Source organism: Saccostrea cucullata, unplaced genomic scaffold (genome assembly GCF_032062105.1).
Source record: "Saccostrea cucullata isolate Sc308-1 unplaced genomic scaffold, CSIRO_AGI_Scuc_v1 ctg763, whole genome shotgun sequence".
Classification (NCBI taxonomy): domain Eukaryota; kingdom Metazoa; phylum Mollusca; class Bivalvia; order Ostreida; family Ostreidae; genus Saccostrea; species Saccostrea cuccullata.
The window spans coordinates 92,639-109,849 of NW_026918691.1; the positions used below are offsets into that span (position 1 = coordinate 92,639).

The 17,211-nt window shown below is 31.2% G+C and overlaps 1 protein-coding gene across 1 annotated transcript; it reads right to left on the reverse strand.

Moving 5' to 3' along the window:
- LOC134269736 (uncharacterized) lies at window positions 1-5,096 on the reverse strand. Its single transcript, XM_062751943.1, has 3 exons — window positions 4,685-5,096; window positions 481-1,240; window positions 1-225 (listed from the first exon to the last, which is right to left on the reverse strand). Exons 1-3 carry the CDS (start codon window positions 4,883-4,885, stop codon window positions 98-100), a joined length of 1,089 nt encoding a protein of 362 aa, XP_062607927.1. The 5' UTR covers window positions 4,886-5,096; the 3' UTR covers window positions 1-97.
- Between the last annotated feature and the right edge of the window lie 12,115 nt (window positions 5,097-17,211).

The window sequence follows — 17,211 nt, forward strand, 5'->3', positions numbered from 1 at the left end:
TAATGATAGGGAAAAAGATACTGAACGAAAACAATAAGGTCTTCCATTTGAGACGAAAGATCTTAATGATAAAAAGAAAAATGAAAAAAATCAACACTCATTTATAGAATAAAAGACGGGTCTTACGCAGAAGACAGAAGGCCTTAATGAAGAAACAGAGTAAAAACAACATGTTCCCCGACTTCGTTTGTGGAACATAACTCCAAATGTCTTCAACGGAAGTGTCTATAAAATGAAATAAAAGGGTATAAAATTAAAATATTCAAAATGATGCTTGGTAAGGATAATTAGATAAAGATGAATTTGCAAGTATTTTAACATGTTCAATACCAATTAAATATCGTTTAAAATTTTTTTTCATACAATTGAAATCGCTCATGTCCTTTTAATTCTATCATGACCCAGAATGTATTGATATGCTTCTTATACTTTAATTAGTTTGATTGAAAATTCAGTTTTTTTTCTTTATTCAAAACCTACCCGAATCTCTTCTATTCTTTTTGTGAATTTGTCTTAGTTCTGTCTCTATTCTTTCCATGTCTTCTCCTTTTGTTTTTCTCTGAAGTTGAAGAAGACCAATGAGATGTCTGCAGAGATCTGCTACTTTGGTTTCCTCCAAGGTTTCAATTTTTTCTTTTATTTCAAGAAACATTTCATCTCCTATTGCTTTTCCTATAGTTTCTAAAGCAAAACTTGTGTCATTGAAGTTTTCTACGTATGCGTTATTAGTCATATATGGAATTGATGAAGGATCAAAATATCTCGTAGCTTGCATTTGAATTTTTTTTACTTCTTCCCTTTCATCTATACCAAGAGTACAAATGTGTAGCAAAATTAGAGAAAGCAATGTTATATCTAGGGTTGATATATCCAAGTTGGAATCTGCACTAAATTGACAACAACATTGATCAGCTGGCATCGAATTGTTACATTTCTTTGTATTTTTTTTAAACAAACAAGACCATTGTTCGCATGACATCACTTTATGATAATTGTTTTCAGATGTTTCGCATTGACAGCAGTTTTTACTTTCAAAAAGATGAAAAAGTGTGTGCTTGTTTTTTTCAATGAATACATCAATCGTTGGACAAGTGTCGTCTTTGGCAATCTCGTGCTTGATCCTTTTAATGAGAGTAAATGTCCCCTCGGCTACCAATAGTGAAGAAAATTTCACAAAATTTTCATTCAGCTCGGCGATGCTTATTTCGGTCGAATCCTCTGTCTTGAGGTTATCTTGATTCTAAAAATAAAAGTTCTTAAATTGTTTATATATGAAACATAATTCTTACAAATACATGTAGAAACATAATGTATGGTTAACATTTTTAAAATTTGTAGTTTGTCTGCAATCGTGAAAATGTTGAGTTAAATGCCCTTGGAGGACCAATGTCTTCATGTGTAAAAATTCTTTTTGAAGCGATTTACTCACGAAATTCTAGCCCTTTTAAAATAATTTTAATAAATAGCCCTGAGTTGTTCTTTAAAGTTCATTCTGTACTTTTTCGGAAAATGCAGCCAGTACTTTTATTAGAAGTTGATAGATAACGCGTGAAGATGAAAAAGTGTCTAGTTATTAAAGGGACATGCATGGACACTGTTACAACTAAAATCTCTCAAATTTATTTTTCTATTTTTTATGTTTATAAATACATGTCCTACGCTAAGGTATTTTAATGATTATCACTAATTTGAATTTCGATGGTCGAGATACAAAACAGATTTAGAGCTCCAAACTTTTGTTATTTAGCAATGCCCGTGCCATGTTTTTGTTTGCATATGTTAATAATATATATTATTATATTATTATATTAACTAATATATGTTCGTTCAAAGAAGATTTTTTTGAAAAAGAAGTAATTGCAAATGAGACAATTCTAGGGATTAGCTGAATCTCGTTTGTTAGAAATATGATATTTTATTTATGTGAACATAAACAAGACACGAGCCTTGTTTACATTCTGAAGAATAAGGTATGTATCTCCTGTATTAATTAACAAACGATGTTCAAATTTTTGCTGATCATTTCAATTGCCTTAGTAAAGAATTTTAAACATTAAAATTGGTTTTCTAAATAATCAGTTGAAACGTGTCCATGTCCTTTTAGTGTTTTTTTTTTTTATTCCGAAGTCACAATTTCTGCATGCGTAGCACAAGGCAACAAGAAGAAGGCGGGGCCTAATTTGTACTGGAAATATAACGACATATCACACAAATTTACAAATGATCAAAAATACCACTTAATGAAATGATTTGCTATTAAAAAAAACATTCGAGAAAATTGAAATATATATATAGATTTTTCTATAGAAAGTAAGCAATTATTTTATTTAGGTGGCCTATGCATTCAGGCAATAATTTTACATTCGAATTCATTAGATAAATATGCATGCGTTTGATTTCTGCAACATCATACTATTATATATTTTATTTATGTCGCATTACTAATACTAGACAAAGTATACTCTCTGCAGGGCATTCATGTCTTATGTGTTTCTAGTTTAAAATAAATCTTTCGGGATAAATCCGACAAAGATTAAATTTGGCCATGGTATTAGGTCCAAAAATATAAATTTGATGTAGCATTTACAGTTACATTGTTATTGTTTTTTTTCCAATAATTTTTTTCTTCAAATTTTTTAAATAATTTTATTTCAAATATTATAACATTTTATATACTGTAAGTTCTTATTTTCAGTAGCATAATAATTGATATGACTATCCACAAGGATATAAAAGAACTTAACAAATACCATCATCATATAGAATACATTCATCCCAAACACTGAGATATCCTGTTCAAAATACATCCAAATGCATCAAAACGTACAAAGTTCAAGTTGGCGTAAACAAAATAATAATTAAAGAAGCTTGTATAAGCTATCATTAAGGGGATAGAAGCAAATTTGCATGTTAACACTGGAACAACTTTGAGAGTACTGTCCAAAACTGATTAAATAGTAGAGAACTAGCTAGAGGAATTTTAAGACAGGACAAAGGGATCCGTTGCCCTTCTGGCTCTGGAAGTTTTTGCAGAAGAAGTGAAATTAGGACGGACCAATGTAAAAAAAAAAAGAAAAAGGAAGATTCAAGAGACATTCCAAATCTTATTCCAAAGACAAGTGTGAAACAAATTGTTTCTACCATTAATTCCTTTAGAAAGAAATTCAAAATTCACGGCCAAATTGAGGCACAAACGGGACTGTCATTCGTAGCCCTAGTACAACAGATAGAGAGAGAATAAAAGAAGGGGTTCTTCACAGTCGAAATAACAGACACCGTCATCCAAGCGATACCAGTCGGGACTGGAATGAGATGTTATCTGGAAGGCAAAACGGATCTGATGCTTGCTTCACTTCGCCAAATTTTAAGCGCACATTATAGGGAAAATCTGCCGAAAAACTTTACTCAAAACTGTGCCAACTAGCTCAAAATCATAAAGAATTATCGAATCGATACTCTAAGATGGGACATTAAGGTACCAAAAGAGTAAAATTTAATTTATGCATGAATCCGTGAACGCTTCTTTTACCCTGGTATGGCGGCAGAAATTGAACATTTCGTCACAAAAGTATGTTTATGCATGAAGGATAAACAACCCACCACCCCAGATTTGATCAGGCATACCCAATTAGGAAGAAATCTGGAAAAACTGCAGCAGAAAAAAATATTTCAGGATTACATTTTGGGATTTATATTTCCTTTAGTTATATACTTCATTGTGATCAGGGCCGAGAATTTGAATATGAACTTTTTCATGCTCTTCCAAAGTCATGTGGTATGCGACGATCCAGAACTACCCCTACCACCCCAAGGGGAAATAGCCAGGTGGAACACTTTCATAATACCCTCCTTGGAATGTTTCGTACTTTGCCTTTGCGATTCAAACACTGATTAGATTGATTGATTGTATATTGTTTAACGTCCCTCTCGAGAATTTTTCACTCATATGGAGACGCCACCACTTGCCGGTGGAGAGCTGCAAATTTTATCCTATAACTCGGCACTAAGGGCCATCGAGCAGGGAGGGATCTTTATCGTGCCAGCACCTACTGCGACACGGGACCTCGGTTTATACGGTCTCATCCAAAAGACCGGTCTCCACGTCCCACAGTGGAATTCGAATCCGTGACGTAAGGATTAGACGTCGCATTTGAATAACATTTTCTATGCATGTAATTGCACACAGAACAATTTGTCAGTATTTTCGACAACCTAGACTTGCTATAGATGTCATTTTTCAGGAGGAACATGGGAATCATGCGTATTTTAGCCATGTTGTTCTTCACTCCGTAGTTAGAAAATGAAAATGATGACTAATATGTTCTGTTGAGAAATGCGCTATTGTTTTATTTGTACAAGAAATAATTCATTGTTTACAAGTCCGCCGAATTCAAATCATATGTTTAAAAAATTTACACGTGCTAGACTTCGTATATAATCAGTAACCTGTGTCCCCGCATCGCAATCCGTGACTTCAATGTAACCGTTATCAAAATTACAAGCTTCGTGCTCACTTCAAAATAACCGAGTTTTTAAATTAAACTGATTTTAATCTAAATGAGTATAATTTAAAGAAACTATACCAGTTTTTAGGGGAAAGAAAATTCATTTCAAACCGATTTTTCAAACACAGAGAGTTCAATATTAGTGAGTTCGAGTGTATACAATTAAAGTTATAACATACCTGCATTCTTTTATTTTCTTCATCCTCCATGAAGCCCAGAAATCTTTTAATTTCATCGACCTCACTAAGATGTTTAGAAAACTCTTTTCTTTCCTTTTCATTTAGTCTCTCTTTCAATTTATTTTTAAGTATCTTACATCTTTTAGAAGGTTCAGGATCACTAAGATCAATCTCAAGCGAAGTAGCAATCTCTCTGTTCATATTTTCCGAACTAAGTATTGCATCTTCAAGTGCACCCCATTTCCAAATGAAAGTTTTCTTATCTTTTATTAAATAATCAGAGAGTTCCTTAAATCCGATCTCGTTTTCAATAAAACATGATGCTTCTCTGTACTGAAATCTTTCTGTATATGTTTTAATTTTATGTCTATCAACTCCCAAAAAATTAAGGACAACCAACTTACAACAGAATTCAACTTCAGGTTTTTTAGTGATTGGAATAGTTTGGAGATTTTTTATTGTAACATATTTATCACGATCCAGTAAACATAAGGCAGGAAGATTGATATACTTGCAAAAATTGAGGACGTCTTTAGCGTTTTGACACCCACCAATTGGAATTATTTGATAAGTAGTTATATCTGCTTTCTCTTCATTACAAATCTCCATCCCCCGACATTCACGCCTGTGTGTGAAGAGAGTTTGCACAACATCCCTATCAATTGGACCTTCGACTAATAAAACTTTGGTTGCAAACAAAAGGCTTCTCAGCGTTTCAACATCAGATACCTTAGAAAGATCTTTCTGAAGACCCACATTTCTAATGTTACATGAGTATTTCGAGTCTTTTGATTGGGTTCGAAAAAAAACATTAGTGTTATTTATTGTGATAGTATCGATAAAATACGGATTATGTGTAGAAACGATGATAGTTTTCTCTAATCCTTCCTGATAAAGGATTGCTCTCAAACGTTCAACCATCTGGGCGTGCATTCCTCTACAGGGCTCCTCTAAAATCAATGTTTTTATGTTTTTGTGTGCCAGAAGCAGAGACGCTTGTTTAGCTTCTAATATCCCCTCAGAAGTTTTTAACAACGGAAATGGATCAAACGAACCGTGTGTAACATATATTTCTGCTCCTTTCTCTTCAGCTTCTTTTTCCCCAGCTCCTATCTCTTTAGCTCCTTTTTTCCTAGCTCCTTTCTCTTCAGATCCTTTTCCCCCAGCTCCTTTCTCTTCGGCTATTTTTTCCCTAGCTCCTTTCTCTTCAGCTCCTTTTACCCCAGCTATTTTCTCTTCGGCTATTTTTTCCCCAGCTCCTTTCTCTTCCGCTCCTTTTTCTTCGGCTCCTTTCACCTCAGCTTCTTTAATATCAAATTTGAATTCTTCCGGATATGCCAAATACTTAAAATATCTTTCTTCTTTAGTCATATCAATTAAGTTTTTTTCTGACAAAAGTTTTGATATTATTTCTGCACGTTCACATGCCATCTTATAGTTTTTAACTTTATCTACAATTTTCCCACTTTTTGTCCATTGCACTATTCCAATTCCTCTAAGAGGCATTGTTGCAATATAAGCGTTTTCCAAATTCTTCCAATCTATTTCGTTTTCCTTCTCTTCAATTTCATTGTTTCTAGATTTTATTTTCTCTAAAATATGTGTTACACAGCTTGATTTTTTTCCCCGCCTAAAGAGATCGCCTAGTGCGTCTTCATTTTCTAACACGTTTCGAAGAAAACCTTTTATGGGTTTTGAATTGCAGCATTCAAAACTTTCACAGCGGAACATTTTCTTACACTCGTCGTTGTAAATCAAGACTTTATGAAATCTGCGGGGATCACAATTGTTTCCTTCTTTTATGAGACCAGAAATGACCTCTTCTGAATTTAAATCGAATTTGCAGAACACATACGCCACATTCTCTTCACTGAATGAATTAGTCACGGACACATTAATATCATTTGTCATGCATCGTCTAATCAATTCTAAAACGGTACTTTTTCCACAAAAATTTGCTCCAACAAAGAAATGAAGCTGATTTGCAGGTTGTTCATTTTCAGAATTTTCTTCTGCAGCTGCCTCTGTATCTTCTAATCTTCTCTTAGTTTTCTTTTTATCACCAGCTTTTTCTTCTTGAATGCCTTTTTTATTGCCAGATATTTCTTCTGATTTTCCAAAATTGATCACCTGCTTGTCCTTAAAATGGACAAAGTTTTCGAAAACGATTGCCTTTAGCATCTGAAAAATATACTTTACTTGATTAAGATGGTATATGTACGCTATTCTAAACTCCTTTCCACTCTAATTGTTGTAATGATAGATTATATACTGAGAGTAAATAGAAACGCAGGGTAAACTTTTGAGGTGAAAAAATTTTATTTTTTCTTTTGCATTTTCTATTGATTCTATCTAACGTTTAAAATCATCTTTTTAAAAAATGTAACCAAAATTTCATTTGACTTTGCCTCATAATTCGTTAGTTATTGAAACTGATATGATGATACCCCATAAAAGAGAAAATTAAAAATTCTCATTATCTTCAATGTCTCCTTCGCGCATCTGTCACAGCATTGTTTCTCCTTTGCATAGAGTTCATCAGTGTGTTTATCCTACAAATAGGGATATTTTCAAACCTTTTGAACAAGATAGCCCTTAGTTGAAAGAGACTATCTTTTGCATTTCAAACCCTATCTTCCACTCAGTCCCTCAGATTTTTACGGAGACCAGTCGAGTGGTTAAATGTGAACCTTTGCTAGAAAATCTTATTAAACCTAGGCTACAAAGAGTCAGAGGTAATCATGCCAAAAAAAAAAATAGGGAAACGGCATGCACATGCGCCAGTGAGAGGAACACCAACGTAAAGTTCAAAGATTCAAAACGCGCTATCATTTTCTTTCAGTTTTATGACGAATTTAATGATTATGATAACCTACTTGATTAATCACAGTTTTATGTTATTAAGGTGGTGATTAAACAGGTGGCAGGACGAATAACCAGATTTTGACGTGGCTCTGTTACGCGTCAACGTCATCGTCACGGTTTATTGAAACCAATTCAAGGCCCTCTTTGACGACGGTTCAGACGTTCTATGGGGAAAAAATTACTAGTGACTGCACAGTAAGCCGTTGTTGCCTTTGTCCTTACTTAGGCAACGTAAAATCCAGACCTCATGGGACTTCCGTCAACCGTAACAGAGTTGCAAGAAATGAATCTCGTCTACAAATACTGAAAACCAATATGTATACCTCAAGTGCATCATATGGTACAAGAAGATCGTTGAAAAACTTTTCATCTTCAAGTTGCATGTGTTTTTGGCTTTTTAGCATTTTTCCAACGTGACGTCATACATTTCACGGTTGAGTAATTCTGTGCACTAATTTTAGTGCATGGTAACCAAGATTCTCATCTGACCAATTTTTGTGATTTTTGGTCATGTGGTAAAAAAAATGTTGCATATTATGTTACCCTGCGTTTCTTTTTCCTTTTCAGTATATTATTAATTATGTTGCCTGTTTCTCTATATAGAGAATATTGGGGTTTTTCTGTACTGAATTTTACAAACCTTTTTATCTGATGCAGTGACAGAGAACTGTTTTTTTAAAGTATATACATGTAATTGAATATCTTATGCATAATCATATCTCTTTCGGGATGACATAAATACCGATGTATACGTATGTAATGGACTACAGTGTATACGGTCCGTGCGTTATGAATACATAAAAGGTATTTCAATTGATAATTTATCCTCTATTGATTCCTTGCTATTTAGTTTACACAAAACTGATCAATGCATTTAAACTTGTGTTTTTATATAGAACACGAAAAGCTATTTTTGGGGGGTTTGTCTAAGGTACAGGGAGAGAAAAATAAGATAGATAAAAATACTGTTGCATAATGTACAAATATTTATTGTCTCTCGAAAACGAGGGGACATTAAATCTCATTTGACTGTCAGTCTGTCCATCGTCTGTCACAAAAACTCTAACACTAGTCATAACTTTTGAATGAGAAAAGATAATTTTGTAATATTTTACATGAACATTTATTTGTGACAAGACCTTACCAAATATGCTTTGATTGTTTGTTTTGACCCCTTGCCATTGAAGTTTTACTTTTTCAAAAAAAAATTTAACATCAATTTAAATTGGTAATAACTTTTGAAAGAGGATATATTGGACTTAAATTATACATATATATTACCTTTGACAAGATCAGTTTATATATACTATGATTTTTACCCCGTGCTCTTTACCTTAAAGTTTGACCTACTTTTCAAAAAAAGATATTTTCTTATAACTTTTGATTGAGAAGGGATGTTTGCAAGCATACCATCATTTTTTACCCCTTGACCTTTTTTTCATGTTTGACCTAAATTTCAAAAAAGTTAACTTTAGAATGACGCAAGATAGGGCGTTCATATTTGACACAATATGGTCTAAATAATGTCATCCCATTCACTAAGACACTGAAAGCAGGGTAGCTGCAATAATGTAATCCGATTTTTTTTTATCTGATGTTTTCTGGAGAGGGCTACAATTCCACAGCATCTCCGTAATGGTGCAAAAATATTTTGTAAACACTGGCGACTGCAGGCAGAATAAATTGTTTTCACAATAAACATACTTCTAAGATGACGAAATTTTTATTCACTGTCGACATCAAAGCTTGTTAAACGCGAAAACCTTGTAAAATAAATCGGTGCATTTACTTCAGCAGCCATGACAGTTCACGCGTGACGTAGTGAGACTTGCGCTTGAAATTTAGAACAACTCAATAAAACAAATGTCGATGTTTATGAATAATTGTGATGAATAGTAACATTAAACATCCATAAATAAAATCATTCCATGTTTCATTTTTTTGGAAACACCGATATTTAAGCTTAAAATAAGGTAATTCTAAAGAAATCCGCTCCCCATAGATCCTTAATCTCATTGGCTGTCCCGAAATAAAATCTGTCAAGGTCAGTAAACATGGCGGATAAATTTAAGTTGTGATGTCGACATACACGAAAATTACTGATATATGGATTGTTCTATATATTTTTGGATCGATTTATGTCTAGGATATCTACATTTTGGAAGTCCAGGTAAGACATATAAATAAAATAGCCGTTTACTAACAATTTAAGCCGAAATCCGTGCGGGAGCGAATCGCTCCCGCTCTGCACCATTACGGAGATCCTAAGGAGTTGTAGCCCTCCCCCCCCCCCCCCGAAAAAAGGGCTACATTATTGCAGCTAAAAGCAGGGTACCACAACTCCTTCAATTTGTTTGTTTATGTTGTTATTCTTTTTTAAAAGATTTTTTAAAAATGTATCCAGTAATTGTAAAAAATAAAAGATGGAATCGTTAATTATTAACACTTTATAATATTTTCATTTCAATTATCGATATAAAATAAAATACAAGTAAAATGAAATACAATATATACGGAAGCCCATTTAGGACCTATCAAAAATATTTTTGAATTCGTTATAACGATTTTTAGAATTCGTTATAACGAATTTGATTTGTTATAACAGATTTATTGAATTCGTTATAACGAATTTAATTTGTTATAACAGATTCATTGAATTCGTTATAACGAATTTAATTTGTTATTACAGATTCATTGAAGTCGTTATAACGAATTTAATTTGTTATTACAGATTTATTGAGTTCGTTATAACGAATTTAATCTGTTATTACAGACCAATTCAAGAATTTGGTTATAACGAATTTAACAAATCTGTAATAACAGATTAAATTTGTTATAACTAATTCAATAAATGTGTAATAACAGATTAAATTCGTTATAACGAATTCAAAAAATCTGTTATAACAAATTAAATTCCTTATAACGAATTCTAAATATCGTTACAACGAATTCAAAAATATTTTTTGATAGGTCCTAAATGGGCTTCCGTACTATATACGTGCACCATAATGAAACTTTGTGTTTTACCCTGATCCATTGAAAAGAATACATTTCAAGTTTATTTTGGTTGTGTCTTAATGTGCTTTAAATCAACATTTTTAAAATAATTTTATCATAGTTTGAGAAGTTGTTTAATGTGTATATTCTTCACAATTATAAAAACCAATAATTTCAAAGACATGGAATTAGATGCCTTTGATTTCAACACTTCATGATTAATAAATAGATTAAAAATCATTACGTATGCAAGATTGTTTGAAATTTTTGTATGATTTGTAGATACAGATAAAATAAAGAGTCGCTTAGTATGGCGTCGGTAGTCCAGTGGTTAAGGTGCCGGACTCCAAACTGAAGGTTGTGAGTTCGAATCCTAGCCACAACAAGCCGACGTTGTGTAAAAGAGGTACCTGGCTATAGACAGTGAAAGATATTGTCAGAATGTTAGTGTTCTAGCGCTGATAACGGCAGCTTGCACTGAGAAAGGTTCTGGATTGTTAAGGTCTGCTGGGGTAATAATGTAATGTAAAGCGCTTTGAGTAGCATTTATGCTAGAAAAGCGCTATATAAAAACAATCATTATTATTATTATTATTATTATTCTAGTTTGACAATACTGGCCCTATCCGAATTTTTTAAAAGAAATTATTGATGATAATTCAAAGAAAAGTCATTATTATTAAGATTCTTTTTATTAGAGATATCAGCGCTGCCTGAGACAAGTATGCAGCCCTTCTTCCTGCCAATAAAACTAAATAAATATAGTTTATTTATGTCCTTATGAAGGTATTTAAATTGGAAGTTTTTTTGTTGAAGATCTACAGTATCAGGACAATCAATACACAGTTTTTGTCAATACATTGGTTTTCATAAACAATTTTGGTATAGATATCTTTGAATAAGGATGGGTACATGTATATATTATTTTTAAAATGATAAGATATTTAATCTATTTAAGAGTTGTATGCACATGCAGTATATTTTTAAAAAGCACATAATATTAAAATGATGGGGTATTTTTCCCCATGAATTATATGCATATCACAAATAACTACAAGTGAATAAAAGAAAGACAAGAAAACATTGATGTAACCATCAATTGTCGCCCGGGAAATATATAAAGTAAACAATGAAAGAGTCTTGATCATCAAACTGCTTCGATATATATGAAAATGCATGCGTCTAATTGATGGAGACGATTCACGCGAATATTTTGAAAACTAATAGTCGGATAAAATCAAACAAAAAACGATACCATTTTAAACTTCATCAATTTCTCAAGTAAATGTTGGCTGCATAAAATATAAATGGAAGTTAGACATATGTATCACCTGTATTCAAAAATGTATTTAATTTACAATTTTAGAATATAAAACACGAACTGTGCATAGTACGTTTTTATGCGAGAAGAAAAATTCGATATTCTAAAAAAAAAAGGGGCCTGTCGTTTTTCGATAGTAAATGATAAGCAACTTTACATATTCACTTTATGGAAGTAAATATTTTATGTATCTCGTAATTTATAAAAGGAAAGAACATTCTGATTAACGAACTTTTCAATGTTAAGAAAACCATTAATTCTTAATAACTAATCCCACCCCAATCCCCATACACCAACATTTAAACTTATATGTATAGAGCAGCCCGGTCCTCCGGGCTGCAATAACAGGAATTTATGAAAAAGAAACTGGCATATTTCATTAAAGAAATCGATTGGAAATATATAACAATTATATTATGTAGATATACCGTATATTGACTTTGGAAATCATAGAAGGTATAAAGGCATAATCACTTTCGTTTCTTCTCTTCGATCACCAATATTCGCATGTATATTGACTTTTGATATCAATACTGGTGAAGTGTTGAATTATGCTTACATCTTCAGATGTTGTTATCATCGGCAGAAATAATATATTTGATATAAAGTACTGGTAGTTTATAACTGAAGTCGAAGAGCAGCAATAAAATAAATTATTTTAACAGGTCTTTTTGATTGATATTTAAAATACCTGGTACTCATTACTGTGAAATTACTTATTTTCGTGGGGGCAAACTTTCGAGGTTTGAAAAAAAAATATTGATATGTGGGGATTTGATTTCGTGGATAGAGAAGTGTTGAGTAATTATGCATATTAAATTTTAATTTCTTGGTGAACATGAATTAGTGGGTCTTTCGATATCTCGAAAACAATGAAAATTAAACCCCCACGAAAATTAGTAATTTCACAGTACTTGTTCAAGTTTTTTTTTCTTTGTCTTTAAAGCTTGAATATACACATATACTCATCTAGATAGTTTTAATGAATTCTTGGTTTTTAAGAGCTAATTAGGGCGAGATCTTAGTCGAAATGGGGTTGCATTAATTGTATATTAATTGAATGGGTCAATGCAAAGCACAAAGTATTGTTAATTTTTGCTGGGTCACAACGTATTTCAAAATGATATTTAAATCGATATTTTTTATCCATTCGTAATCTCTAAATACATTGCATACACAATAAACTATACATACATTTAAAATATTTCTAAAGCTGTACAAAGAAAATTATAGTATGAGAAGTTATTTCATCTTTATAGCTATATAATTATGATGTATATATCAAAACCAATATTTTCAAAGGATACATGGAATTAGTTGACTTCGATTTCAACTCTTCATTGTTAATAAATAGATTTAAAATCATTTTATATGCAAGATTTATGAAAATTTATGAAAGGTTTTGTAGATACAAATTATTATTAGAGAAAATCAAAGAAATAAAGAGTGAAAATGTCAAAAAATCAGCTAGGCTTACGTATACAATTATGTCTTACCTTTTTCCTGCCAATAAAACTAATTTAGATAAGTATGTCCTTATGAAGGTATTTAAACTGGAAATCTTTTGTTGAAGGTCGACAGATTCTTGACAATGAATACACTTTTTTGTCAATACATATATTTGTAAACAATTATGATGAAAATACATGTCATGTATTTCTTTGGCTAAAGGAGATTTTCATTTAGTTTCAATATACACTCTAATGAAATAAAATATGGATAGTCCTGGATAATTTCTTCCTCGAATCATTGAACATTAGTGTTAAAAAATAAAGCAACGTCCCTTTTCTTTTTAACTTATGTAATAAGATAGAGACATAATTTAAACCAATTCTATATACAGAAACGTGTATGTTTCTGTAATAAATCTCAGTGAATGATATATCAATGAAACCCGAGATCTGTATATAGAGCATATGCTTTGTTGATATAGACATCTTTGAACCATGATAAGTATATATTTCTTTCTTTCTAAACAATCACTAAAGACGTTCCATCTATTTAACAATGTTTAAGAATTTAATGCATAGTTGCACGTATAATATTATTAAAGAGCACAATATTGTCAATATATTTACATTATATTTCTTTTCACGAATTACAGCATATGCATGTCAAAAGGAAAGAGCGCACAGAAACAAGTGAATAAAAGAGGGTTACCCGGAATTTATAAAAACGAAACTGGCATAAATAATTAAAGAAATCAATTAAAAACTTATAAAAATTACACCATGTAGAAAAACTTATCATTGAATTTAAAATTTAACTAGGTATAAAAATTACTTTCACTTATTTTTTATCAACAATTATCGCATGGACTTACTTTTATATCAATAATGATAAAGTTCTGAATCATTTTACCTTTTTTCAGTTGTTCTTATCCACGTCAGAACATTATTTTTTGTAAGCTGTTATATATTGGGCTTATTAGAGCTGATTAGGACGAGAACTAAAAGGGCTGCATGTGTTGTATATTGAATGCCGATGGAAAGTGCAGTTTATTTTTGCTGTGTCTCAACTGTTCCAAAAGGCCATTTAAATCGGTATTTTATTTATTCATTCGTCATCCTCAAATGCATTGCATACAATATTCACTGTACATTTTATTTAAAATAATGATTTTTTAAGCTTTACAAAGGAAATCATAGTATGAGAAGTTATTCAATCTTTATACATATAATCATATAAATGTATTATATTGTTTATATTTTTCAAAACCAATAATTTCAAAGACGACAAGGAACTAAATGACTTCGAATTCAACAATTCATTATTTGTAAATAGATTATAAATCATTTTGTTTGCAAGACTTACGAAAATTTTATGTGAAAGGTTTTATAGATACAACTAAATATCAAAGAAAAAAGAGTCAAATAATCAGGGAAATTATAACTAGGCTCGTTTATACAACTATGTCTTACCTTCCTCCTGCCAATAAAATTAATATTATTTATGTCCTTATGAAGGTATTTAAACTAGAAGTCTTTTGTTGAAGGTCTATAGTTTCATGACAACCAATACACATTATTTTTCAGTACATTGGTTTCATAAACTGTTATGATATAAAAACATGTCACATATTTGTTTAGACAAAACTAAATTTTCCTTTTGTATCTTAATACACTCTAATGAAAAAGAAATATGAGTAGTCGTGAATAATTCTTCCTCCTTAGCAAAGGAAACCAAGTATACATATAATAAAATGCAAAGTATTTTTTTCATTTAATAAGTCATCTAGTTCCTTGTCGTCTTTGAAATTATTGGATTTATTGGAAAAGAACACACGGGAACAAGTGAATAAAATAAGGATAACCGGAATTTATAAAAACGAGATTGACATACATAATTAGAGAAATCGATTAAAAACTTGTTACATTTACACCATGTAGAAAACCCGATAATTGAATTTGAAATTTAACAAGGTATAAAATCTATTTTCACTTTTTATTCAATCATCAATTATTGCATGGATTTACTTTTTAGGCCTATATTACTAATGATAAAGTTCTGAATTATTTTACCTTTTTTCAGTTGTTGTTATCCACGACAGAACATTTTTTTTTTGCAAGTCTAATTAGAAACTATCAATTAATTTTTTTTGGCCTAAACAACTGTTGGTATTTAAAGTCCTTAAATAAATTGCTTTTTTATCACTTTTGCTTCTAAAATACTAGTCCCGGTTATTAATGTCTCAAATCCACAAGTTTTTCACATTAAAAACGGTAATTATTCTCTTTATTTTTAACTCCGGTTCTCAGCAAAAGATTCTCTTTTCGTGGTATGAACTGTACTAAAGGTCAACTACAATGAAAAGTTTGTAACATATGTGTTTTGAAATTTGTATAAGTGCTTCTGAGCTGGTATTTTGTATGTAACTATTAGCTGAAGGTGGTACATATGTAGGTTCACTCTTTGTTTCGAACTCTCTGGTTTTTTTTTATTTCATATCTTATTTATGGATGTGACAAGAAAAGTATATCTCAAAATAGTGAACATAACGTATGCTCAACTCAAATATAAACACTAGCTTTGTAATTTAGGATTTACCGTCTGCGTATATTATTGATCACTCTTCTATTAAGCTAATGTGCAATATGTTGTCCCGCTGGCATGTTCCATTTCATGTGTATACATTTGCATTTGCAATAAAGCTATATCAAATGGTAAACAAGAAAATATTGATGTAACCGTTAATTGTCGCCCGGGAAATATATAAAGTAAACAATGGAAAGACTCTTGATCATCAAACCGCTTCGATATGTGTGAAAAGGCATGCGTCTAATTGATGGAGACGATATTCGCGAATATTTGAAAAAGTTATAGTCGGATAAATGACAAACAAAAACGATACCATTTTAAACTTCAATTCCTCGAGTAAATGTTGGCTGCATAAAATATAAATTGAAGTTAGACCCATGCATCACCTATATTCAAAAATGTATTTAATTTCAATTTTAGAATATAAAACACGAAGTATGCAGAGTACGTTTTTATGCGAGAAATAAAATGCGATGTTCTAAAAAAAAAAAGGGTAGTAAATGATCTACAACTTTATATATGAAATATGGAAAAAATATATATTTTTACAGATTCACTTTATTGAAGTAAATATATTATGTATCTCGTAATTTATAAAGGGAAAGAACATTCTGATTAACAATATTTTCAATGTTTAGAAAACCTTTAATTTTGAATAACTACTTTCACCCCCAATCCCCATACACCAACACTTAAACTTATTTGTATAGAGCAGCCCGGTCCTCCGGGCTGCAATAAATGGGTACTTTACAATGAATTGGAGGGTAAATAATTGATAGAAGAAGGTTTACACTTGAAATACTATTTTTATATTAGGCTCAGAAACAGAAAAAATCAAGTCAAGTCAATTTGAATTTTTTCCATTAATCATTTATTACACATTATTTTGAACTAATAATTACATTTTTACCGTTATATGATTGCGAGTATAAATAATACATAAAAACAATATTCCTGCAAAATACAAATTTATTATAATTTAAAAATTAAGCCAGATTCATCAGTACATTTAAGGGAAGTTGACGATTGAAAAGTGGAATTCATTACGCTTTTCATAAAGATTCGTTTTAGTTACCATTAACGTCTGTTTTATTAAAATATACAAATATGAAACAGATGTCGCAGACTCTATGGTATCCTTTATTTCAAGTTTACTGGGATATATGGAGTCGACATGTAATCATGAATGGAAGTAAATTGTCAATTGATGATATGTCGTCGATATATTGAAATTTCAAATCAAAGGTCACAGCAGCTTTTTTTTCTCATATAGAAGATTTTAAATAAACTATGCTTCATATGAATA

What these genes read in the sequence shown, in the direction of transcription:
- LOC134269736 (XM_062751943.1), bottom strand. Translation starts at nt 4,885, where the DNA reads ATGAACAGAGAGATTGCTACTTCGCTTGAGATTGATCTTAGTGATCCT. An exon ending in AAGAAAATAAAAGAATGCAG is followed by an intron (nt 1,241 to 4,684) that starts GTATGTTATAAC and finishes TTTTATTTTTAG; the next exon opens with AATCAAGATAACCTCAAGAC. An exon ending in AAAGAATAGAAGAGATTCGG is followed by an intron (nt 226 to 480) that starts GTAGGTTTTGAA and finishes TTCATTTTATAG; the next exon opens with ACACTTCCGTTGAAGACATT.